At 46.1% G+C, this 26,442-nt stretch overlaps 2 protein-coding genes across 6 annotated transcripts; both read right to left on the bottom strand.

Annotated features, from left to right (window-relative positions):
• Positions 1–1,212: 1,212 nt before the first annotated feature.
• On the bottom strand, positions 1,213–26,442 carry ctrip (E3 ubiquitin-protein ligase ctrip). Of its 5 annotated transcripts, none has more exons than XM_064693456.1 (13): positions 26,303–26,442; positions 17,365–18,251; positions 15,340–16,560; positions 11,142–12,473; positions 10,241–10,339; positions 6,750–9,824; positions 5,627–6,684; positions 5,215–5,554; positions 4,296–5,149; positions 3,585–4,232; positions 3,267–3,455; positions 3,001–3,202; positions 1,213–2,933 (listed from the first exon to the last, which is right to left on the bottom strand). In XM_064693456.1, exons 2-13 carry the CDS (start codon positions 17,936–17,938, stop codon positions 2,476–2,478), a joined length of 10,050 nt encoding a protein of 3,349 aa, XP_064549526.1. In that variant the 5' UTR covers positions 17,939–18,251; positions 26,303–26,442; the 3' UTR covers positions 1,213–2,475. The 5 variants fall into 5 exon arrangements, with proteins under 5 accessions (XP_064549526.1, XP_064549533.1, XP_064549542.1 ...); XM_064693463.1 differs by having other exon boundaries at positions 10,241–10,336; XM_064693472.1 differs by lacking the exon at positions 10,241–10,339.
• Positions 23,050–26,425, bottom strand: Hus1-like. The gene is made up of 2 exons (XM_064693537.1): positions 26,303–26,425; positions 23,050–24,040 (listed from the first exon to the last, which is right to left on the bottom strand). Exon 2 carries the CDS (start codon positions 24,019–24,021, stop codon positions 23,161–23,163), a length of 861 nt encoding a protein of 286 aa, XP_064549607.1. The 5' UTR covers positions 24,022–24,040; positions 26,303–26,425; the 3' UTR covers positions 23,050–23,160.

Here is a 26,442-nt window from a genome sequence, read left to right as displayed (position 1 = left end):
ATTTGAAGGACTTTCGTCCTTTGGATTGCTAATTCGTTATCTGGAGGATGAGGACTTTTAACTGGCAAAAGGACATCCCGATAGTCCTTCAAATGGCGAAGTTAGTCCTGAAATTTTCGATTTTCTGACTAACCCCCTTGCTGATATGGAAGGAAAATTTTTTATCGCACCCTGGAAATCCTTGAATGCCAGTCGATAGTCCTAAGTTCTACGAGCTCTTAAAGGTGTGTCCTTCCGAGGTCCTTAAGGATATGGCCGAGATATGGCTATATTAAAAAATTTCCTGTTTAAAAAAATTACCATATCTAGAAAACCACAAGGACGATTTTTATGTCCTTTAAACAGTTGATAGGGAGGATCAGTAAAAGTTGTTTGACACAGGACTTGTAAGGATCGGCAAGGACACGGCCGCGTTATTTTTTAACAGACAAATGTCCTTATAACTTAGCTCCTTGAAGGATTTTCATCCTCATTTTTGCATATTCTGGATTGGCGGGACAAGGACTATTTGTTGGTGAAAGGACATCATGATTGATCTTGAAATGGCCAAGTTATGAACGATTTCTAGTTAATATCCTTTTTTGGAAAATTACCATAACGCGGCCGTATCCTTGCGAGTCCTGTGTCAAAAATCTCGTACGAACCAGCGCTTTCAGTTGGTCAGTTACCAAAGGACCTTGGAATCGTTCTTGTAGATTCCGAGCTATAAAGGATTTTATTTTCTGGAGTTTTGTCCTTAGAGAAATGAAAGGATATGGCCGTTGACATATACATTTTAGTAAAAACCCAAGAAACTATAAGATCTACATATAAGCATTTTGTCTTATATTTTGTTTTTATTTCACGTTTTATTTGCTTGTTTTTGTTGATTTCATTGATAAAGAGCAATTGTTGTTGCTGTAACTATTTTGTAATTTTTATATGATAATTTAATGCTAGCTTTTTGTTTTGATAACTTGACGCGGTATCCTTAATATTTGTATAATTATTATAATTGTAAATCATTATTATTATTATGATCAGTACTGCAAAAGTTGATAAATCGCTTAATATGCTCAGTTATATATATGTGTGTGTGCATATCGACTATATATTGATATATATATATATATATATCTTTATTTCTCGATTTTGTAAGTCGATTTATTTATCTTGTTTAAACAAACTCAAGAATCGTATATGCGTGTGCTTTTAAATACAATACAATTACAATTACAGTTATTCAATAGATATTTGATTTATTTATAAGTATGATTATATAGATATTGTTTATATAATGTGAACTAAACGCTAGCGAACTCCCAGTTCTTCCTGGTCTTTCCTTTCCAATCAATTGCTGCTCCTTTTGCCCTTTCTCTCTCCAGCTTTGTTGGCTATTTCATTCAAGTTGACACAGCTTGCAGATGAATTGCTCAAGGGCGGCTTGTTAGATACATAAGTGTATGTTCTTTTAATTTTATAATTATAATTATGCATATTTCTATATATATTTATGTATATATATAAATGTATTATTCATAAATTTAAATTTCAAGGGTGGGCGTTCTTTTTATTATTTATACGTTTATTTTGCTTTGAATTCATTTCATTTCTACATATATTTATAAGTTTTGAGGGGAAATCAAACTAAATTGCCGCATTATCAGATTGCCACAGTAATATATAGCATATATATGTGTATGTATAGCATAAATAAGCGTTTCCATTTGAATGCTTATAGAGAATATACACATAAAATAAAAACATTCGAAGCGCCCGCAACATAACAAAAACTTAATAGCAAAATATGGATTGATTAATTCAAAAATATGAACAAAAGCCAAATCCAAGTATTTGAAACTAAACAAATTTAGGTGGAAAACGATGAAAACTCGATTTTCCATTTTCGTTTTCTTGCAATTTATGCGCTTTACTAATTAATTTATTTAATAGCATTTTAATTGTTGGCCTTTTTTGTTTAGTGTGTGTTTTTGGGTGTGGGTGTGGGTGTGTGTGTGGGTGTGTGTGTGTGTGTGTGCGTGTGTGAATGCAACCACTTATGCAGAGAGGGGGCAAGTGTATGTATGAGTGTGGGTGGGGTTGTGGGTGGTTTTAACAACAGGCTGCACACACGCAAAAGTGAGCCAGTGTCACATTTTTTTGTTTCTTTTTTTTGTTTTTTTGCAAATTTGAGAATATTACAAAATATATATAATATATATATGATATATCGAAATTTGGCCAATTGTAGAGTGTGCGTGTGTGTGTGTATTTGGGTGTGCGTATGTGTGTAAAAGAGAAAGAGAGAAATTGCAGAAGTGCGCAAACATTTGAAGGTCGTTTTTGTTGTTGTTTGGGTCCGGTTGCTGCAGTGTTTTACAGAGATACTATCATCAGATACTACAGATAGATAGTACTATATAGAGTGTAATCGAGTGTGTGTGGGTGTGAGTGTATAACGTTTTGTTTAGTTAATATTTGCTTTTGTTTTTCTTTTTAAGACAGATGGAAGGACATGCTGCCCTCGTTGGCAGCCACTTTCAGCTTCTGTCGCATCACATCACGACTGGAGTAGTCCGGCAACTTGAGATAGTTGACACAGGTCATCACAGATGGTAGATAATCATTGGGATTCTGATTCCCATCCAAGGTCTTGCGCACAATGGTCAGCGGCGGGGTCAGCGACTTGAAGCCGCCAGTTGGCAGGCGAGGCGAGCCTGTCACAAACTGAAGGAACGCTCGCTGCTCATCACGATTGTAAGAGACGAGAATCTCGTAGAGAAATTGTATGGCTTGCGATTCCTGATGGAAGCCATGATCGGTGCGGCAGCTGTCCTGCAGCATTTTGAGATCCCAACGCTGATGCTGTTCGCTGCCAGAGCCGCAAAACACGCACTCCAGCTCCTCCGGATAAAACATGCGCAGGCGTTGTATCGGAAAAATGGAGTCAAAGCCTGCAAAAAGACATGCGAATATAGCAAATAGCTTTTGGGCTATGTATATGCGAGTTTTTATTCATACCCTCGCGCAGCGCTTCGAACTGCTTCTGCACGCCCTCGACGAGGAACCAGTAGGTGACCAGCGAGATGTACTGATGCAAGTTGTGCACGGTTACGGGCGTATCGCGTCCGCCGCGACAGAGCTCAATATTGGCATGTCCGGGCAATACAAAGTCCAAGCCCAAATCGGCAATGGGGCAGCCATCCAAATCCAGTTGCTCCATCTGCACAACAAGAAATATATGTTTGTTTTATTTGACTGTTGCGAGAGAATTTACGGATGCTCACCTTTTCCTTCTTCTCCATGGCATCCAGATTGGCATCCGTTTGGATATCCTCGCGCTGGCGCACCACATCCTGCAGACGCACCAGCGTGGTCTGCACCTCGGGCGCCACGCGCATTAAATCGGACAGTCCAATTGAGAGCTCCTCGCTGACCAGCCAGCGGTAGAAGGGCAGAGAGAATGGCAAATCCAGCTGAAGAAGGGGGCGAGACCGAAGCAAAGTGTATTTTATTATATTTATATATTAAATATTGGAGAGGGGGTTAGGCTCCGGGTAAAGCCGAGTAATAGAATAGATATATAGCCGGATTGGATTTCTTACCATGCGACTGTCCATTACCGCCTTGGCCATAAACTTGCCCAGGAACTTAAACTTGGACTTGGCCTTGGTCATTTGTGGCAGCTTGGAGGATTTGCCAAGCGGCAATGGGAACAGGCCGTGCGCCGTGTGGACATAGCTGATGGTGGATGCAGTCTGTATTGTTGTTGTTGTTGCTGTGACCGTTCCAGCTGCTGTTGTTGTCGTCGTCGTCTGCTGCTCGAGCACTTGGGGGGAGTTGTTGGCGCCACCATCAGTGGCCGCCATATCACTAAACTGCTGTGCGATGATCATGTTTAAAGCGTTATCATTCGAGCTGGAGGAGCTGTGCTCCGCCAGCAACTGTTGCTGCTGCTGGTGGCGCAGCGCATTGCTGCGACTGCTGCTGCGGGTCAGATGTGCGTTCGTCGTTGTTTGTGAGGTGCTGTTGGTGGTGCTGCTAACCACTGTGGTCAGCACAGCCGTCTCGCTGTTGGGCTCCAGTGCATCCTCGATGTGCAGCACAGCGCTGCTGGACTTGACCACATCCGCAATATTGGATGAGTTATGGCGATAGCTGTCACTGCCATTCCACAGGCCCAGATCGGTGCGCTGCAGCTCGGCAGAGACCAGAGCATAGAACTCCAGCGTGGGTCCCAGGCCAGTGCCCACCTGAACGAATAAAGAGACATTTAATATAGACGCTTCTATGACCAAGCTCCACCCCCAACTCACCTCATTCTCGTACTGGATCTCCAGCAGCGCCTTGGAGTTACCAAAGTCCTGGAGTATGTGCTCGGCCTGCTTGAGTAGCTCGGCGCGTGAAATGGCCCGTTTGCGCCTGTCCAGACGCGGCGCCACACGCTCCGACGACTCCGCCGAGTTCAGATCCGGCGTGGTGTCCAGCAGTCGCTGCAGTGCACGATCCCGATCAAAGCTGGTGGCGTAGAACAGTAAATGGCGCGTCTCGAAGGGGAACAGGAATGGGCAGGCCATGCCAATCTGTGGCAGCCATTGGGGCAGATTGCCCGTCATGATGACCAACGGATCCTGCAGCTGACGATTCGCCTTAGCCGTGATCTTCGGATGCACAAACTCGGCATTGGCAATGATATTTTGACGCACCACACAGCCATAAAGATGCTCCCAGTGGCGATTCAGTGCATAGATGACGCGCAGCATGCACAGCGCATCCAGAGAGGCGTCCTGCACGGTGACCACATCCCCGGGCAGGCAGCTGCACAGGAATGGCTTCAGCGGCGACAGCATCGGCGGGGCAATACCCTCGTGCCACAATTCCGTTTTCTTGCGCATGAATTTGCTGCTGGACTTGTGCGACTTCTTGCCGGCGGCGGCAGTAGCACTCGAGCTGGCCGCCGAATGGGATGACGTGGAGTTGGAGCCCGAACCGGCGGCGCTGGACGTGCCATGGTTAGCGCCGCTGCTGCTGCTGTGGGCCAGCTGCTTGTGGGCCTGACTGCCGCTGCTGCTGCTGCAAGAGCTGTTGGCACCAGAGCCGGCGGCGAGCAACTCCTCCTCGACGGGGCGATAGTAGATGGTGTGCTGCTGCACCCAAATGCTGCTGTTGCCTGTGGATTTGGATGAGTATCAGTATTTGTTGCTTTTAATATTTCCTCCCCAGCCACACTCTTACCTAGCAGCATCTCCGACTCGTTGTCCGTCTCGTGCTGCTCGTTGACCAGCGGTGAGAACTGTTTGACCGCCTGGTAGACGGTCATGTTGTAGGGCAAGACATGCTCGCCAATGAGAAACTGCAGCTTGTGCTTGAAGCCCGACTGGGTCATCACCACGGCGGCCACATTATCGTCCATATCCTCCTCGCTGTCATCGTCAGAGTCGGCGCGTATGCCGCCATAGCCGCGCACCACCAAGTATCGTTCGATGGCCTGGACCATGGCCAGGGGGTCGATTTTGACGGTGCCGCCCTTCCATTGACGCAGATTGCTGCACTGTGGATGACGCTGCAGATTGCACTGGAGCAGAAATACGAAAAACAAAATTAGTAAGCGCTTGCGAGATTTGGCTCCAGATTAAACCCAACTTACCTTCAGCTGATGCGTATTGAAGAAACGCAGCGCGCTCTGATTGGTGCGCCCACCGGGTCCGGCCTGGAAGTCGTGCACCTTGACCGGAAACTGTTCCAGCTGCGTGACGCAGCCATTTAGCTTGGCCACAAAGGCGCCAAAGGCGAGCGGCTCAATGGCCGGCAGCTGGCCCACATTCTGGAGCAGCGGCTCCAGCGGCAGCCCGGCAAAGACGTGCATAAAACTGCGCAAACGCGCATCGCGCTCCACCAGACCCGATTCACTGGTCATGTAGTTGAGCATGGCCTTTATCAGACCCGAGTGGTTCACCTCGAAGGGCGAGATATCGCTCTCCAGCAGTATGGTCTTCAGCTCGAGCAGCGCATCCAGGCAGTCGTGATAGCTGCCGTTCAGCTTGAGCAGAATGCTCGACAGACGCTCCAGGACGCTGGTGCTGGCCAGCGATGTGGTTGCCGAGGCAACTGATGATGCGCAGCTGGAGCCACCGGTTCCACCAGTCGCTGCTCCGCCCGCGGCACTGTTGCCGCCCTCGCTTTCGCGTGCCTTGCTGCGCCGCGCCTCCTGCTCCGTGTAGCGTTTGACAAAATCGATGGCCTGTTCGCGCACCCATTGTCGGGCACGCTCCCGATTGGCCGCCGCCATCAGATTGGCATGCGAGATGCTCTTGCTAATGCTGGCCGCCACAGCGGCGGCATTCATGCCTCCGGCACCAGAGCCCGTATAGGTCAGGCCCGAAGCAGAGCCGCAGGCGCCAGCACCAGTCGAGGAGCTGCCGCCGCTGCTGTTGGTGGTGTTGCTGCCATCTTTGGTAAGTCCGTGGTGCGATCCGGTGGATTGCTGCTGATGATGGTGCGCCGCCTGGCGGCCCCAGCGTGCCGGATTAAGCGAGGCCAGAAATGAGGATTTGGTCGAGGAGCTGCTTGTGGTGTTGTTTGTGTTGCCGGCGCTAAAGCGAGACTTTGAATTGCTTGAGCCGGTGCCGGTGCCGGAGCCTGAACCGGAGCCAGAGCCAGAACCAGAGCTGGGCGTGCTGCGGCCACCAGTGTTGCTGCCAAGACCTAGCGAAGAGAGTGAGAGAAATTGAAATGGAGTTCGGAAAAATGTTCATGAGCTGAACACTTACTCGTGGCACGGCTGAGCAGCTCGTGCATAGCAGAGCTGGCCGAGCTGGCGGCAGCAGCTGCTGCGGCATCCTCCTGCCTGGACTTGGCGCGTCCGCTACTCTGGGATTTGCGCTTGGGCGGCGCCTTGCGCTTCAGCATGTCCGTCATTTTATGCTGCAGCGCCGAGGAGGAGCAATTGTTGCTGCTGCTGTTGTTGTTGTTGGCGCTGCTGCTGTTGGCAGCTGCGGCGCTGGTGGAGGCAACGGCCACAGTCATCTGCTGCTGCTGGTAGTTGGTGACACCCGGCGCATTGCTATAGACGATCTGTGTGGGAGGCAACTGTTGCTGCTGCTGTGCTGCATTGTTGGGCAGCAGCTCGAGCGGCGCAGCTGGCTGCTGGAAATTCAGATACTGGCGTGGATCAGCAGCTGCTGTGGCGGCCACAAAGTAGGCAGCGGGTGCAGGCGCCGCAGAGGCGACAGCTCCAGAGGAGCAGGGCGCGGAGCTGCTGTAGTTGTAGCCAGCAGCAGCTCCAGTTGCGTCCAAAGCAGCCGCAACAGTTGCTGTCTGCTGATGCTGATGTCCATGTTGCTGGTGGTGTTGTTGCTTGACCACCGCATTGGCGCTGGCGGTGAGCGCGTTCATGGCATGCGAGAAGCTCTTCACGCTGTACGATTGATGCTTCGAGCTGCTGGGCGTTGCATTGGCGCTGCTGGAGCCACCACCAGTTGTCGCTGAGCCGGCTGAGGCAGCGCTCACATTGTCCATAAAGAAGGGATTCACCTGCAGGCTATTCGCCGAGGCTGGCGCGCTTTGTGACCCACCAGCATTTGCCGTGGGCGTGGCGCTGGTGCTCAGCGGCTTGGGCGAGGGATTGGCGCATATGGGATTGCTGGGATCGGTCAGCTGTGTGAACTGATAGATGACGCCCTCGCGACGAAAATGCGTGCCAAATACATCGGGCAACTGGCGCATCAGAATCTCAGCCATTTGCAGAGCACCGACCACGATGCGCAAATCGTTGCTGCCCAGCATGCCGGCAATATGGCTGGATACCAGCTGATACTTGAGCACCTGGCGCAGCAGCTCCGGCGTCGCATAGTAGACCATGCGCAGCAGGGCGCGCAGACATTTATAGCGCACATTGGGACCCGCCGAGGAGCTGTACACCTCGTACAGTACGTTAAAGATGTGCTTGATGAAATCGGCGGCCAGACCGCGCTCCTCCTTCAGGCAGGCGATCCGAGCGTCTAACGAGGGTCGTCGCTTTACCGCCAGATGCGACGAGTTGTTGTTATTGTTGTTGTTGTTGTTGTTGCTGCTGGCTGTAGCAGCCGCTGCTGCTGTCGATGTGGTTGCCGCTGCTGTTGCACCAGTTGTGCTCAAATCCTGTCCACTTGCAACTGCTGCTGCTGCGGCCGCTGCTGCTGCCGCGGGTGCCACATAATTGGGATTGTGTTTGCGCTGCACGGGTCGTGTGGTGCCCGTGTCCTCGTTGATCTGTTGCATGGCATGAAAGTCGACCGTGTAGGTGCGTCCCAGTGTGCTCAGGCTAATCTCATCCTCGCTGCTCTGGTGCGCTGCCTCAATTAGACGCGAATCAATTGTCGAATAGTTGTGCCAGGCGCCGCGATCGTCGCGCCATTGCCACTGCACCTGGTCCTGGGTATTGAGTGTGGGCCGATCCAGTAGAGCGTCCACGGCAAAGATGCCATCCAGTGGCAGGCGTGGCATTAGCTCGCCAATTAAGCAGGTCAGCTCGAGCAGTTCGAGCGGCGGACGTGTGACCAGATCCACATGATTGGCACTGGCTTCCGCCGGCTCCGCATTTCCGGTGAGCAGATAAAGCAATGTGGAGGCTATATCGTTGCGCAGCAGCGAAATGGCCAGATCCGGGCAGGCGGCGCACATGAGGCTCAGCATGCGCACCACATTGGTGAAGGTGCCCGTATTGAGTATGGCCGGCGTCACCAACAATAGCTGCTGGCAGTTCTTGAGCAGATCGGGGCTGGCGATCTGCTGCAGTCGCTTGCCATCGTGGGGGAAACTCTCGACCAGACGCCAGAAGGCGGTGCAAACGCTGTCCACACACTTCTTGTCCTGCTGCGACAACAGCCGGGCAAGCTGAGGCAGACTCTCCGACACGAAATGAAACTCCTCGGCGTGCATGTTCTGGCAGCAATTGGCCGTGATCGACAAGGCGGCACGTTGGGCCACAATCGAGAAGAAATCCAAATAGGTCAGGCAGGCGCTGATGCCATTTGCCTGCAGAATGGCCTTGTTGTGACGGCGCGAGAGTATCTCCAGTGCGGTCAGACTCTGTTCGGCCACGTCCATGCACTGGATAACCTGTAGTTTCTCCAGAAAGACGGGCACCGCCTCCACGACAGTGCCGGCGGACCGAGGCAGTGCCTCCAGCATGTAGGCCAGGGCGCGGCAGGCATTGTTCATGATATCGAAATTATGCTCCATGCGCAGCAGCTGGATGAGAGCCGGCACCACCTGCTTGACGGGAAAGCCAGCGAGCGTATCCTCGTTACCCATGACCAGCATTTGACACATCTCGATGGCTGCCTGCAGCTGCTGGGATTCATCGTGCGACTGCAGACCCTGCAGCAGCTGATTCGCCTTTGAGGTGCTGCTGTTGCCAATGGTCCGATGCAGGATGTGGGTCATGCGTGGCCCCAATGCCCCAAATAGATGAGGCGGCAGGCCGCGTGCCTCAAGCAGAGCCTGAAGACGTCCCACTTCGCTGTCATCGCTTTCCGAATCCGCTGCCGCTGCAGCAGCAGCAGCAGCAGCTGCGGCCGCAGCATTCACAGCAGCAGCAGCGCCTGTTGTGGCAGCCGCCGCTCCTGTTGCTGTTGTCGATTGTGCAGCAGCAGTAGCGGATGCAGTTGCTGCTGCTGTCGATGATGTTGTTGTGGTTACATTGTTGCTGCTGCCGCTGGCTGAGGCAATGTTGCCGCTGCCGCCGCCGCCAGCGCTGCTGCTGCTGTTGGCGCCCACTGCGCTGCTAACGTTGACGTTGACTGCGGAGTCGCGTGCGGCGCTCAATGCGGCTGCGACAATGCTGAGATTGGCCGAATTAGTGCCTGTGTGCGAGAGAGAGAGAGAGACAAAATATTGCAATTAACATAAATTGTTGCTGTTGCTGCTGCTGTTAAAGAGGAAACTAGTCAAAATGTAAACGTACAGACAAACAAAGTTAGAGTGATAAAGGGAGAGAGAGGGGGAAGTAAATAGAAAACAAAAATTTAACAAACAAAAAATGTTAGAACTAACATAGCGCTATTTATCAATAGTTAACAGTCTTGGCAAAAAAAAAATAAATAAGATCAAATGTTAACAGCAGTCAAATGTTAACAGCAGTCAACTGTTAACCGGAGTCACCCTGTGTGCCGTGTGTGTGAATTGTAAATTAGGAAATCAAATAAAGTGTAATGTATGTATGTGTATTTGTGTGTATGGGTTAGGTGCGCGTGTGCTTGTTGTATTGCTGAGTTTTTACCTGACGTCAGTTGCTGTCCACCTGCATGCGGCGGTCCATTTGGCGCTTGATGTTGTTGCTGTTGTGCCATCAAACTATATGTTAAAGCATCCGAAGCTGCTGAATTGAAATTTTTTTTTTTGTAACAGAGCGCGCGAGCGAGGGAAAGAGAGAGAAATGCAAAGAGTTATTAGAACTGCTTTTTCTTCGTTTCGTTTCGTTTAGTTTTTTTTCTTTTGGCTGGGTGGGTGGTGTGGGAGCAGGGGCAGACACCGCGAGCAAAGCGACGCGCGCGACGGCAGCAGAGTAGTGGATAGGGGACAGGGTGGGGGTCAATGTATGTATGTATATATGATGTACAGATGGAATGGTAAAGCGCAAAAATTAAACTTTCGATTGTGCACAAAACAGTTATCGATGCCCAAACAAAATATAATAAGGATGTTCCGTGTTAATAGAAAAAGAAACAAACATAAAAAGAAAGTTCTGTTATCGATAGTTTTTCTTCTGGGGGCGACTGTTTTGTGCAGTTAAACTAGATTTGCTTGATTGATTGATAACCCAACACCAGTTGATAATTTATGCACCAACACAATCCGAGACACCGTGACCAAGTATATATATACATATATATACACAAACTGTACAAATCGCGGACCACGCCTACACTCTGCCTCAACCTAACCCAAAAGTAGAACGTAAAGTGCTTGCGTGCGTATGTGTGTGGGCTTACAAAAAAAATATATATGTAGAAGGAGATTGAGGGAAAAAAAATTGAGAACTGTTTCAAGCAAATGTGATTGATTGATTGATTTATGATGGTCGCAATCGGCGTCCCGCTTTGCTGGCCGCTCCTCCGCTTTTGCCTCGTTCTCCACACTCCGACTCCGAGCTCTCCTCCGTGTCCGTCCACACGACTTACCACTGCTGTGCGTCGCTTTGGGCTGCTGCTGTTGCTGCTGTGGCGGCTGGCTATGATTGCTGCGGTAGCTGAACAGAAAACCAGGCTGAACAATTGTGGCACGCTGTTGTTGTTGTTGTTGGTGTTGCAGCGCCTGCTGATGCAGTTGCTGATGTTGCTGCTGAAGAGCCGCGTGTTGCTGCTGCTGCTGCTGTTGATGCTGACGCACAGCAACAACCACCGTATTGCCGCCCAATTGCTGATGATGATATTGATAATGGCTTGGCGGCTGTGGCTGTTGTGCAGCAGCAGCCGCGTTGCCGGGCGCAACAACAACAGCTGCTGCCAATTGATGTTGCTGCTGTTGCAGATGATGCTGCTGCTGCTGCTGTGCGGCTGCTGCGGAACTGACACAGGAACCCGTTTTGCTACGTGAACTGCGGCGCAGTGAAGAATGCTGCTGCTGCTGTTGTGCGTAGGCCGCGTGTTGCTGCTGTTGCTGCGCTGCCGTTGGCGGCGGCACAAATGTTGCTGCTGCGTAACGCTGCTGCTGATAGATAATGGGCGGCGGCGGCGCTGTGCGTGGCTGTTGCGTCCCTGTGGAGTTATAGTGATGTGGTTGTGGGTGTTGCTGCTGCAGATTGAGCACAGCGACAGCAGCAGCTGAACTATGATAATAATGCGGCTGCTGTCGTTGCTGTTGCTGCTGATGATGTTGTTGCTGTTGCTGTTGGTGCTGCTGATGATGGTGTTGGTGTTGTGGATGCTGTTGATGATGTTGCTGCTGCTGCTGTGCGGCTGTGAAATATGCTGCCGCTTGAAAATGTTGCGCTGCTGCTGCTGGCGCTGTTGGCGTCACAAAGGAAGACAAATGAGCAGCAGCAAACTGATGGGCGGGCAGCAACTGTTGCGGATGCGGCACTGACTGTTGCTGCTGTGGCGGTGCATAGGGCGTCGCCATATGTGTGGCGGCAACTGCTGCTGCTGCTGCCGCTGTTGGTGGCGCGGCCAGCACGCTATAATCAACAATGCCAACAGCAGCGGCAGCAGAGCTATTGTTGCGTGTGGCACGTGCCGCCCCGTGCCCGTGGCCAGGGGGGGCGGCACGCTGATAGCCGGACGTTGTAGTTGTTGTTATGCCAGTTGCTGTTGCTGCTGCTGCAGCGACTGCGGCTGCTGCTGGAGTTGTTGCCGACGCTGTCGGAGGCGCAGCTGATGATGAATATGTTGCCAGCGTGTTTTTGTTCGCTTTGCTGTTGCTGTTGTTGTTCTGAGTTGTTGTTGTTGTTGTGTGTTTGTTGCCGCTGCTGCTGCTGCGTTTTGAGTATGGCGCACCTTTTGTTGTTGTTGTTGCTTTTGTGTTGTGCGTTTTTGTCGTTGGGCGGCAAGTAAAGAGGGGGGTAGAGTAGTGGGAGACAACAGTTAAACAGCTTTGATTTTTTTTTATAGTTTGTTATTTTTGCTTGCAGCTACTCTACTACGTTAGTTGTTGTTGTTGCTTTTGGGAAATGGTAAAATGCACAGGCATATGGATAAGGGGGAGTGGTTGGTTTGTGCTAGACAAAGGGGCAGGCGGGTTTGGGACGCTCAGTCGCTGACAATGATGATGTTGCTGCTGCTTGCTGATGCTGCTGCTGCTCGTCACTAAACTAATTTATGTTGTTGCTGTAGGCATGTATGTATGTTTGTTTATAAGAACACACACGCACACACCCACACACACACACGCGCAAGCTCAAGACACTGCAGCAACATGTTGCTGTTGCTGCTGCTGCTGCTACAGTTGCTGCTGTTCATAAGGCTGTTGCTGCTGTTTTTGCCCATCGCTTTTCGTTGTTGCTGCACTTTTGTTGTTGCTGCTGCTAATAGTTGTTGTTGTTGTTGTTGTTGTCGTTGTTGTTGTTGTTGTTGGTGCTGCTGCTGCCGCTGCTGCTACTTAAAAAATTCTCTTTCTCTCTCGCTCGCTCTCTCCCTTACGCTCTTCTGCCCATATTCCTGCCCTGCTCTGCGAAGGCGCCTCTGCTTGCGCATATATATGTTAATTATATATGTCTACATGATATATATAATATACAATTTTGTTTGCTTGCACAAAAACAACAACATCATCATCATCATCAACAACACAAGGCATCAGCAATGAAATATGTTTTACATATATATTTCTATATTTATTTGTATATATGTACATATATGTATAGATGTATATACACACAGATATTTATATATACAGTAAAATTGTTAAATATATATATATTCTGGCATTAACAATAATATTATTTAAATTAAACAACAATAGAAAATTTGCAACAACAGCAACGTGCAAAATGAGATATCAAAAATGAAAAAAAAAACTGTTGCATTTTTCAACACTGTTTTGGCACCCCACAGAAAACGGTAATAAATAAATACAAACAAAATGTGTACACACTGGCCACGTACATCACTTAAAAATAATTTGTGATGCATAAATAAGTAATAAGTAATAAAAATAAATTGAATAAAAATACAAATAAAATAAATGTGCAGTTGAAATTAATGGGCGTTTTTTCATCGGAATGCGATATTGAGTAGATGAGTGGAACTGAATATTAACTGACGGTTGAACGGATAGATATATTTACAAATGTTGTTGTATATTAAAATGTAAGCCCTGCTTTCTGACAGATGATAGCACAGCACACAGGGGTTTGCAGGGGGGTGGGTGTGGGTGGTTGGTTATGAGTCGGCAGGCGAAAGTACGCACACCTCAGAGCCTAGATAATTATTATGGCTATAAAATACATTATCGATCAGTCAGCAGAAGTGCTGATATAGTCGTTCCGTATAATATTATTCGATGTAATTAAGTTAGTTTTATTTATTCGAGTTATCTTGTAGAAATTTGACGCATATCCGTCCTTTTGTTGCAGACAGCACACAAGTCGTCATCGACTAGGTCGGAACGCTATTGTGAAGTCTCCATAGCAATAATATATACCCTAAATATCTGCAAGGGTTTTTAAAACTCGGCAAACTGAAGACTTCTTGATTTTATTTTCACAATTCTTTAAATTTTTCGATCTAAGCAGCGCGACGTAAAAGTTGCAACTGGATTTTGCCAAAGTGCGTTGCCATTGCGAAACATTATATACACGTATATGTATATATATATTTTTTTTATCAACAAAACAATTAATTTAATACGTATATATATATGTGTGTATGTAGACTGCATGACGCTGCGCAAAAGGCAGTTGTACAAGAAAATGTTTCAGTTGTTGATAAGAAATTCGCGCACTTGACAAAAAAGCCGAGCACGAAATAATTAATTGTTTTTGTATTTTTTAATTTTATGGTGTGGTAGCACTGGCCCGTCGTATGTTAATTTGGTGAAAAATATGAGAAAAATAAAGCATTCGGGTTTTAATAGAAAGAGAACAATAGAAAAATATAAAACTACACAAATTTGAACTATATACAAAACGGAAAATACAAGCGATTCGTAAAGTCAACCAAAGAGAAAAAAGTTATCTACAGAAACAAAATGTACATAATTTTGGGTAAATATGTTCAAGATATAACACTGGAATTCACCAACAAGATAATATGGTCGGTCTATTTGATACACAACAATAATAAAAAGAAAAAAGAAAAGAAAACAGAAACTTATCACACAATTTATGAAAACAGATGCTCAACTGTATAAACTTCACACTGCCAAATATTTTCTTGCTTTACAAGGTTACTTTGGAAGTTTTATAGCGAGGTGCTATTGCTCGTAATCAATTGTTATCGATATCTACAATTTGTGACGCGTGACTGAAAATCGATAAATCAAATTTGAGGTAAACTAGAAATTAGCCATCAAATGATCAGATCAGTAGGGCAATAAAATTAGGGATAAGTATTCCAATCGGACGAATAATACTAAAAATCAATATACCGTCTATTTACGTATGAACAGAGTATACCTTGAGCCTCTACATTTCTAAGCAATTCTGTTCACTTTAATATAATTTTTTCTATTTTTTCTTGTTGTAAATTCCAGTTTATATATGTACTGACAATTCGGTTAAATTTTCAATATTGAACAATTGAGATAATCAACCGATTTGTACATTTAAACCCTTTGCAAACCTAATTGTTAAACAAATATCAAACTAATATTTTATATTACAAAGATCAGTATATATTCTATGGTGTATATATCTTTTTAAGTAGAGTGACAAAAACTCACCACCAAGTTCACCAATAATATGCTCAGCGAATTCACCCTCTGAGAGATCGTCTTCTTCCTCGTCGAAGTCCTCTTCAAGATCGTCGTCCTCCTCGTCGTCGACGTCCTCCTCTTCGCTGAGTTCGTCCTCTTCGGCAACAATTTGGGCGTCCTCCTCGTACGATGAATCCGCCGAGTTGACTATCTCGTAGAAACCCACCTCCTCCTCTTCGGCTTCCACTTCCTCCTCCTGGTCTTGATCTTCGTCTTCGTCCGGCTCCTGCTCGTCCTCGTCGGCAGAGTTGATGCCGCTGGCGACCTCAAAGTGCGCGTTCGCAGCGTCTACGTTGTTGGACTCCCGCTCAACTTCTGCGGCACCTCCTGTTTGTTGCTGCTGATCCACCAAGCTGCCGTAAGGGTGCTCGTTGTGTTCCTCGTTCGCGTCGTCCTCGCCTCCAATTTTGTCCGCTGTGGCGTCAATCCTGGCGAGCAGCTGTTGCTGATAGTTGCGTAAACTTTTGCGGTACTTTGTGTACTTGTTGTTGCTGTTGCTCTTCTTATCCAGGCGCTTCACAGCGACGTTGTTGTTGCTGCTGGACTCGTGACGAGCTGCGTCTATGGCGGCAGCGGCTGCTATAACCGCCGAGCTGCTGGCCTGCAAGCGCGCGTTGCTTGTCTCCGCGAATTTGCCAATCAAATCTTCCTGCTGTTGTTGCAGTTGTGCTCCAGTCGTTGCCGCGGGCTTGGGGCGCGTGTGGCTCACCTTGCGCGTCTTGCGGTAATAGTTGAGCAGGTTGCCCCCGCTGCTGCTGTTGCCGCCGCCGCTGCTTGTGCTGCGTGCTGCTGCGCGGGCGGCTGCTCCACGCTGTGGCGTCGCCCCAATCACGTGCTGGCAGCTGCTCTCACTATACTGCTTGTTGTTGCTGCAGTTGCTGCTGCTGTTATGGCGCGCTGCGGCCGCGCTGCTGGTGCTGGGCAGCTCTTCGGGCGTGAGTGTTTTGGAGCGTGTGCGCTGGGCCACACAATCGCCGCCAGAGGTCAAACGCGGCGTATTCTGCTGCTGCAGCAGATGGTGCGGCGAGGCTTCGACTGATGCAGTTGCTCCACCTGGCGAGACGACCTCACTGACAACGGATGCAACTGCAACTGCTGCTGCAGCTACTGTTTGTGGCTGTTGCTGCTGCACGCGACGCTTCTTCAGCGGCGAATTGAGCTCTACGTACTGATCTCCACCGGGCGCAGCTGTAAAGGACATGATGATAACGGCGAAGGCTTTAGTTGCGAGTGTGTGCGTATGTTTAATTTTCAGTTTGGGGCTTGAAGTTGGGGGGTGGGTTGATGGGTGGGGGGTGAAAAACTTGCTTATAAATTTGACGATTCGAGAAACCAAAAAAAAAACTTGGCAAAATTGTTTCTAGTCTTTTTTAGTTTAGAATATTTTTGATTTTTTGAAGGGTGTGGCGCTGCTGCTGTTGATGACCTTTTCAATTTTGAGAAACAAAATAGTATGCTGTACCGAGAAGCAATAACATTTCTCTCTCTCTCTCTTTCTCTCGATTCCTACGAATTTGGATTTTCAGCATAGAGACATAAGGGTTTCGACTTTTTAAATGCAAATGAGTTTGCGATAAATCGACAACTAAGTATCGATTGGTAATGCACGACTAACTATCGACTATCGATAAATATGAAATCAAATTACACTGGTCACTCTTAAATATAATAAGCAGTTCGTTTTCTATCGATAAAACAAGTTGAGTGTTGCCAACTGCACTTTCCAAATATAGCCACGATTCAAATAGCCTAATTAGCTTTATGATCGCGAATTGTTAAGCAGGCAAAACTAGAGATGGCCGAGGTTCGAGATAACTATAATATTAAGCATTTATCGAGCCTATCGATATATTAGTTTTTAATCTTTGCCCTCTGCTAAGACTTCTATCGAAAAAAATTGGAATATGAGGTATACTATAACATGACTTGATTAAATCTATCTATGAGCCCATGGACGACTTTTTGACTTAAGCTTTCGACACATTTACTTACATTGGATGTTGTTGCGATGTTGCTGGTGGTTGTTGTTGCTGATGTTGCTGTGGCTGTTGCACTGTTGCTGCTGTTGATGCTGACGCTTGCGACTGCCTGGCGATAAGGACGAATCGTTGGCGTTGTTTGACGAGGTGGTGTTGATGGATGAACGCGAGCTGGTTACGCCCCCAAATGCTGTGGAGCGTCGAGGAACGTCTGCGATAGCTGTGGATTTCTTGCTGTTCTTGCAGTTGCTGCTGCTTGTTGTTGTTGTCGTATTTGTATTTGTATTTGTAGTTGCTTTTGTGAGGCTGCGACCCTTGCTGCGCGAACGACGTGCGGCAGTTACGTTGGGGGCGACGACTACGGTGGATGTGGCAGCAGCAGCAGTTGTTGCCGCTGCTATATTGCGTTTCTTGTTGATGTTATTATTGCTTTTGCTATTATTATTATTATTATAACTATTGTAACGCCTGTGCGTATTGGCTGTGGCTGTATTTATTGCTGTAGCTGTTGCAGTTGTTGTTGTACTACCGTCGTGCTGCCCCTCCGTCAATGCAGAGAGCGTTTGACTTTTAACGGACTCGGCCATAGACGACACTTAACCGCACTGGCATCGAACACACTTAACATGCCAACTTCACGGAGAATTGTTTGCAATTATAATTTGTCTTAAATCTAAAATGTTTTGCTAAATATAAAGTAAACCACACTTTTTTGTTTGTTTTGTTAATCGAGTGCTGCGCCAAGGATAGCAGAACGCCTTGGTACAATTTGATATAGATCAATAATATTATTAGTTGGTTTTCACACACTTTTCAGAGTTTTGAGGACTTTGTTTTGTCGAGTTCTGCTGAGTGCGCGGCATCAACTGTTTATTGCGGGCAGAGCTGAGGAGTTTTGTGCTGTAATTGTAAAAATAATAGAGAGCACACAATTTATTTAGTAAATTTGAAGGAGGCAAGTTTTTTATTATTATTTATTTTTTCTGCTTTGTATTTGCTGTCGTTTACACACTAATAACTTAAAGCAAACGATTACAGTTGTGTTTTGTTGCAATCGATAAATGTTTTATGTAGCCAACTTAACAAAAAAAAAAATAAAAAACAAAGCGCGGCGAATTTAAATTTAAATAGGTAAAAACTTGAACGCTGACTTGATGACCGAATGCATGGATAGCCAAATGAGAATTAACAGAAAAGATCATAGGGGTTGTGTGTGTGTGTGTTTGCGTGTGTGTGTGTGTGTGCAGGCAGGCTTAAACAAGGAACCGGCCGCTGTCACCAAGGGTAGTCAGAGATTTGCTGCCCCTTTCAGACAGGTACTCGCATGTACGCAGAAGTAATGGAACAGGCAGCAAGAATGAAAATTGATAAGCAGCCAGCAGCGAGCAGCACAAAAGAATACACCACCACCAGCAGCGACACACACACACCAATGCAATCACATACTCACTCACTCGCACGGACTGACGCAGTTGAGCATATTTTAACAACATATGTGCGCAGTAAACATACACAAATATGTAAATAAATTAACAGCTGTTCGCAGCAGCAGTCACCAACACGTGCATATGCCCAAGAGAGTTGAGTGAGCGAGCGCGCATACGATTGTGAGCGACTTGTTTTGAGTGAAAACTGTTTACAGCGCACTCACTCACTCGCGCACACACAACCACACAGCTCTCGAGCTTACATAAAGTAACCGCGCACATGCTGCGCTGTTAATCAGCTGTTCTCGGCCGTTTTGTTTATATTTTGGTATTCGTAAGCAGCGCTGCGCTGTTGGCTGACTGCCCCTTCTTCCTATGTATGTGCGAGCGAGCGAGCAGGCAACGAGTTCGGACTCGTTTGTGTGACTTGTCATGCTTGTTTCGCTGCGAGAACGCAATGCACGATCCCGCAAATACATATATATATACACACACACACACACACACACACACGCGCGCATACATACGTATAACAATACAATAAGCACACGCGACGAACAAAAAATAAAAGCAAAACAACCAAAAGGCAATTGTAGCAGCAGCAGCAAAACGTGTTGGCGGCGGCGACGTCAACTGCGCCCTTTGCAAAGCCAGCAGCGACGTCGCGTCGTCGTCTTCGCTACACTATAGAAAATAAATGCGTAGTTCATGCGATGCGTGTGCGCCCTCATATTTAGCCGTTACATTGCCAACAACTCAAATCTGACATGAAACCCAACAAACCCAACAACTGTCAATCACAACCAAAAAAATCAAATTCAGTTCAAGGCCGCTTTAAATGAAACCAGCAACGCAGTCACCGTCGTCATGAAAATTTGTTTGAATTTGGTTTTTTTTTTCTTATCTTTTTTCGCCAGTTTTGTCTATCTTGCAACCACAAGTTTTTCACACCAAAAAACAACAGACATGAAAAAATTTGCGAGGCCGCAAATGGCAGCGCCGTCATGTATGTTTATATGTACATATGTATGTTTGTGTGCGTGCGCTCCGAGCATTTTCCTTGCGTGTGGCAACTCCAACATATGGCATGTGGTTGTTTGTCAATGCTGCTGCTTTATCTATCGGCAGCAATTGAAAAATGTAAAGGGCCTCGAGTTGTATACTGTAATTATGTACAACCTATGTACATATATATAAATACACATACAGTAAAAGCTGTATGAACGGGCAGCTTCTTTAGCGGGTCAAATTAGAACAGTGGCTACTCGCAAAGGCGAGCTTTCACTGTACGTTCGTATATTACAAAGTATATTTAAGCCATGTGCATTGTAATTACCATTTGTCAACCCTGAAGGCAAAAATAATTGATAAAAATTTTGTTCACTTACTATATCGCCTTTTTCATACCCCACCCCCGCCAACAGCTACCCCTTACTTTATCTAGTGCGTATTGTTTGTAACTTATTTGTATATACACACACACACATTGCTGTAAACTCAGTCGAGCATATGATGCCAGTGAATATAACGGACAACTAACAGTGTTGCCCCATCAAGTTTTGTTATTTATTTTTTCATTTTGTATTTCTTGCTGCTTTTCTATTTTCTATTACGAAACTGCTTTTGTGGCCTACGCACAGCTGAGCAGCAGCCGCAGCAGCGCTCGCCGAATGTGCGAGCGAGAGCACAAGCTACGAGAGTGGGGTGTGTGTTAGTGGGTTTGTGTGTGTGCAGAAGCAGCGCTTTCTACAGGGTGGAAGGGGAGACAACACAATAATCAAAGGGCCCGTCGTCACTGTGGCAACTTAACCGTAAAGTAAATTGCATTGGAAATTTTTCGTGTCGCGCTGCGACTGCGACGCAGCTAAAGCCAGGTTGAAACATTACAAGAACGCAATAAAGCACTCGAAATATTTGTACATATGTATTTATATGGCAGCCCTGACAAGCTAAGTGCATGCAACAATTAAGCAGAAACCTTGCCATTGTTATTGTTGCGGTTGCCAAGCAGTGGAAGGTCTGCGGCAAGAGTTGATATTCGAGTAACGCTTACTAAAAGTTTTTATAAGTTCTGTTAAAATATACAGAATAACTTGTTGCAAGGCGTAGTAGCAAACGTCAGAGGTAGTAAATACATACTACATACCTACGTCGATGATGGGCACTTACAAAATGCTATACATTGACAAACGGGCTATATAAGCATTCCCACGTACACACGCACACCCTGTATACTGTTATACACACAAAGATTTCCTCTCTAAATACTACGGACAACGTATAAATTTGCTCCATTTCCATAGAAAAAAAGGTTATAAGGAGTTTTCTTAAAATCTGCACAAATTTTAATTTAATATGTGTGTTCCCTTATTTACTTTTCCTTTAAGTCTGTTTCTGCTTCCTTTGCTGACGACTAACTGTCGATTTCCAGCAAATAAAAAAAATACGAAAAGGGAGCACTGGCAGCGACGCAGACAGCGTCAGCGACGTCAAAGTTGTCGCTTGCCTCGGCCTGTGCATGACAGAGAACGCACGAGGGGCAAACACATGACGACTTTACACTAACACACACACAGCCCCAATCTTTTACACACAAAGGCATACACACTCAAGCGTATATACGTATACGTGTGTACATAACGCAAGAAAGGCGAAGTCGAAAGAATTGCTAGAAATAAACGAATGCATAAACTTTGAATCAACCAAATTTTGCATAGTTTTAAACTGCTACGTAATAAGTTATGAATGTACCTATTTTTTATTATATAAATATGTACTGCACCTTTGCTATACATTATGTACTTGCACACAGTTATATAGAAAAATAACGTTTGCACGAACCATTTTGCAGCTGTGCACGCACTCAAAGCCAACTCACGACTGACGATGGCATCAGCAGCGACAACGTCAATGGCGACCCCGTGTGAACGAAACGAAACTAGTGAGCGAACGAGCGAATGAGCACAAAATGAGTGAGAGTGAGTGCGTCAGGCAAGAATACATTTGAAAGCATACACACACACACAGATAATATACGCTAAATACAATATTCTTTATATAGCGTTATTTATCAAGTTGAATAAATTGCAATATAAAAGACAATTTAATATCAATATCTAATTTAAATAGATGGGACAACTGAACCAGTTCACACCAGGCAACAAAATCACTCAACAGGCCGTTAAGCAGGTCACTCAACCCTTGTCGCTAAATGGCAATGAGGCCAACAAACCGACTCAGCCGCTGAACTAATGTAATTTTTTTTCACTTAATAAAAAACGCGTGTCTAGTACTATAAGAAGTTGGTTTACTTTTAATAAATTAAGATAAAATTGCAAAAGAAATAAAAAAAACCATTTTCTTCACTGCAAACGAAATTTATTTTCACTCAAAATGGCTGCGACTGAGAAGAGAGCGCTCTCTGGTGCTTTGGGGGTTGAATGTGTACTCGTTTCTCGCTGAAATTGTTTCCCTTTACCTGTGACTGCGCCCCTTAGAGTGAAATTTGTATTGACCTGATCAGCTGATCGAGAGAGTATTTGTGTATGTATATGTGTGCGAGCATTATTCTTGGGTTACACAAACAGCTGTTTATTGCAGTTTAACACACACATGCACACACACAATTACCTATAACTTGTGACTAATCTTCTTATAGGGTCTCTGGCTAGTGACCCGCCTACACACACAAACAGACAAGTAGTTTTTTAAAATACGCAATAAAAATAGCAGCCACGTAGGGCACTCACTCAGTCGGACAGGGACTGATACAATGACAGCCACTTATTTATTCAAAGATAGATAACATTTCAATGATTTTTTATATTTTGCAGCCATTGCTAAAATGAGGCAGAAGCGTTACCAAAATGGCTGTTGACCTGTGTTCAATTCGCAGCGAGCGCTATATTGAGCGGCCCACGCAGCGCAGTCGACGTCGCTGCTGGCCTACTTGAAAAGCTACTCACCTGCAAATGCAACAACACGCTTGAAATGCAACTAGCTGGCAATTGCGAGTGAGCAAACAGATGAGGTTGTAAAACCAGTAACAATAAACTATAAATATGCAAGCGAACAACAACACACAGACACATAACAGGCAATGCAACAGCTCAACAGAGCGAGCGCTGCGCTCAGTCAGCGTTGACGTCGCCGTTGCTGCTGCCGCTTCACAAGAAAAAGAGGCCACGGCCTGCGCAGCCAAATTGGGGCGAACAGCACAGAGAGCAAAAATAAAGAAAAAGTAAGATAAAAGAAAACAAACACAAATAAACTTTCGCTTATCGATGATTTGCTGCCCATTTGCATATCGATATATAGCTCACGCGCAAATATTCATATCGATTACAGTTTATTTTCGCTTAATATTAGTTTTATTTTTACCGCTAAATGCAAACAGCTGGCAAAATTGAATGTAGGACCACTTGACTGCGAATATCCAGCTGCAAGCAGATGCAGCGCTCGTTATCGATTCCAATCATGATCTCCTCGTTGGGCAGCTGGAGAGCATTAAAGAAGGCGGATGCCTTTCGTGTGTCCACGGAACAGAACACCTCCAATGCCGCCGACGACGACTGAGGCTGGTTGACCTTGTGCAGCAGCAGGCGACTAAAGCGAGTCGTGATTGTGGCCATTTCAGACTCGGCCACCAGATTCAGTTCGCCTGTGGCGCTGCCATGGAATATGAGACTGGGCGATATGTTCTTTAGCTTGTCTACCAGACTGCGCAGAAGACGCAGCGAGGGCACACCCAGCACAAGCTGTGTGCTCGGCACCTTGGGCAGGACAAACGAGGGCCAATCGCTCGCCGGGACTACGGTGACGGGCACATCGTGCACCACCTCGCGCGGCTCGGCGGAACTGGGCGACACCACAGAGGCAATCACCGAGATGCAGGGAAATTGTATCTGCTTCAATTTCAACTTGCAGCTGTGCACGCTGCTGCTGGTGCCGGAGCGCAGCACGGCCAAAGCGCGACTAAGATGCATCGCAGACATGACCAGCACTATGAAGTCCTCTCCAGGACGTGCTGGCGTCATTTTATATTCCGGAAAATATTCTTTGGAACCTATGCTGACCCACACAAGCGGCGATGAGGTCGAACAATGCTCCTCGTTCACAATGAAATGCATGCGCTCCTGGCCCAATATCATGACGCAATCCTTGGCCAGCTTGGCCAACGTGGCGGCAATAGCCTGGAACTCGCGCATATAGAGCACGTCCAACATCTTGGCACGGAACTTCATGACTGTCAGCGACCAGTTGCTAAGGGACGCGACGTACACGCCGAACGACCAAGAGAACAAAATAAAAAAAAAAAGAAAGAAAGGAAAAATCAAACGCTGGCTGCCAAAAAGAAAACCAAGCAACAACAAGTGGAGGCAAAAGGGTAACAAAACTACACCGCAGCGAAATACCAATATCTAATACTCTATTCGGTATTTAACTACGTAATAATTAAATAAAATTTGTTATTTTAATAATATATCAAGAAACATTTCGATCGATAGGGACGAAGTTTGTATTTCAATTTCCCCTAACTAAAATGAAAAGATCATAAAACGAATATGCCACAAACCTGGCAGCAGAAAAAAAAATACAAATGCAGAACGTGACAGACTTGCAACTCGAGACGTCTCCAGGAATAGGACAGAGCACTTGGCCTGGCACCCGAGTTCAATGTACAAAGGCGCACTTATACACAAATAAATATACACACACACATACACACCTAGCTAAATCAGCCAGGCGATGTGCAGACAAAGCGCAGAGCAAGTTCGAGTTGTGTTTTGGATTTTTGAGGGGGCGAAACAGTGTAGAAAGAGTAAAGCAAATGAAACGCACCAATACCAACGCGCTAACCCTCACACACGAGCTATGCATACAAAGCCGAAGTCAGACACACAACACAACACACACACGTAAACAACAGGATTTTGTTTTTATTCGCTGCACTGAAAAAAAGGAAGGCATCTACACCACCAAAATTTCTGCAGTGGCAGCGTATTAAAAGACGGTAGCAGCTCCTCACTCTCGAAAACGGAAATCAAATTATGTATATGCCGCCTGAAAGCGGCGGCGGTGGCCAGGCAATTGACTGTTCTGGCGTGTGTTTGGGGTCAAAATATTTTCCTGTTGCAGGTTAATCAACTTTCAAGGTTGAGTTATGCGACACGGCAGCGTTGCCACATGGTTTATATGATTATGCTATGACTGCATGTATCTTTATTAATTTATGGCTAAGTCCGATAAGTTCAGTTATCGATATTTCCAGCACATAAAAAAAAACATTTAAATATGACCTTGGGTTTGGCTATCGCAGGGTTTTCAGCCGTGTTATCCCAATTCATGAACACCTTTAAATCGTAGATTCTCAGTGACGTCACAAGACGCGTATGTTTTTCATAAGTGTGTGTAAGTACATTTAATTCAAATGCCGATCATTGCTTCTGCAGCAAAGCATTACTTGCTAAAATTGAACACGAGTTGCCAATCACCAGAACAAACCTTCAGCGCAACTCAATGCAATGTGACCATAAAAGCTACACAACTACTTACAAACGAACGAACACACACACACACACACAAACAGCACAGCACAATGCAAACTGAAAGCCATATAAAAAGCTGACAAGAGGCCAAAATTAAATACAAATATAAAATAAAATACGGTGCGCATGAAATTCAACGTGACTGCATTGAGGGAGGCACACATCACACACACGCACATTTAGACGCTGAGCATAAATAAAAGAGAAAGTAAAAACTTAATAAGATGCTGCGCATCAGTTCAAAAAAAATGAAGCATTCATATAGATTATTAGATTATGTGCACTACATATATACAGATAATAAGGAATAGAATTGAACAAATGGCTTCATATACACACACAACACGCAGCCAAACACTTGGTAGGGCACCCTACACTGACTGCGCCGATCAGCGTTGCCAACCAAGTTGAGAACATTGTCGAACACATTCCTATTACCCAAATTAAAATACGGAAAACTAAGAAAACAATTTCTACCAGGTTAATAGACATTTAAACTCTGAGTGCATTAGAGCAGGCAATTTTCTTGGCGTTTTTAACCAAAAGCCATTGTAAAAATCAATATCGTTTGCTTTACCTCACACACAGCTTTAGCGTTGCTCACTCTATGGCAGTGGGATTCGGCGTTTTTTTTTGCAAATTCTCATGCATAGGTTGACAAAATGTTGTATCAAGTACTTGTTGAAATCAATAAGTGCACACGAAACGTTTCCAAAATTGTCTAAAAAGCAATCAAAAATGCAAATGGTCGACATTTTGTTTTCTGTCTGTGTGAGACAGGCCACTCGCTGCTGCTGATTCGACGAAATACACAAATGTGTGTGCGTGTATGTATATGCAATGTGTGTGTGTCTCGTTTGAGTGGCCAGCGGAGCACCAAGGAGCAAAATTGTGCTGAGTGATCGCAATATGCCATACATACTGCATTTACATAACCGTTTTAGAGGCTAGAGCTATGTATTAATATTACACTTACCTTTTGGCTATTTGTTTAGAATGATTTGCACAATTTTCACAGAGTTTTCTTTTATTAATTTCTACACGTAACAAAACTCCGACTCCGACACTGCTGTCAACAGCACAGGTCACACTGTTCTCGAAAACGGTGTTACCAAA

Source organism: Drosophila montana, unplaced genomic scaffold (genome assembly GCF_035044405.1).
Source record: "Drosophila montana isolate Dmon_TW-CO22-7 unplaced genomic scaffold, ASM3504440v1 contig_1505_1, whole genome shotgun sequence".
NCBI classification, from domain to species: domain Eukaryota; kingdom Metazoa; phylum Arthropoda; class Insecta; order Diptera; family Drosophilidae; genus Drosophila; species Drosophila montana.
The sequence above is the reverse complement of the archived record's forward strand: the minus strand, read 5'-3'. Positions and strand labels throughout refer to the sequence as shown.

Coding starts and splice junctions, on each gene's coding strand:
- ctrip (XM_064693456.1), bottom strand. CDS start 17,938: ATGGCCGAGTCCGTTAAAAGTCAAACGCTCTCTGCATTGACGGAGGGG. Junction 10,340..11,141: donor CAAAGCGACGCACAGCAGTG/GTAAGTCGTGTG, acceptor ATTTCAATTCAG/CAGCTTCGGATGCTTTAACA. Junction 3,203..3,266: donor CCATGGAGAAGAAGGAAAAG/GTGAGCATCCGT, acceptor CTTGTTGTGCAG/ATGGAGCAACTGGATTTGGA.
- Hus1-like (XM_064693537.1), bottom strand. CDS start 24,021: ATGAAGTTCCGTGCCAAGATGTTGGACGTGCTCTATATGCGCGAGTTC.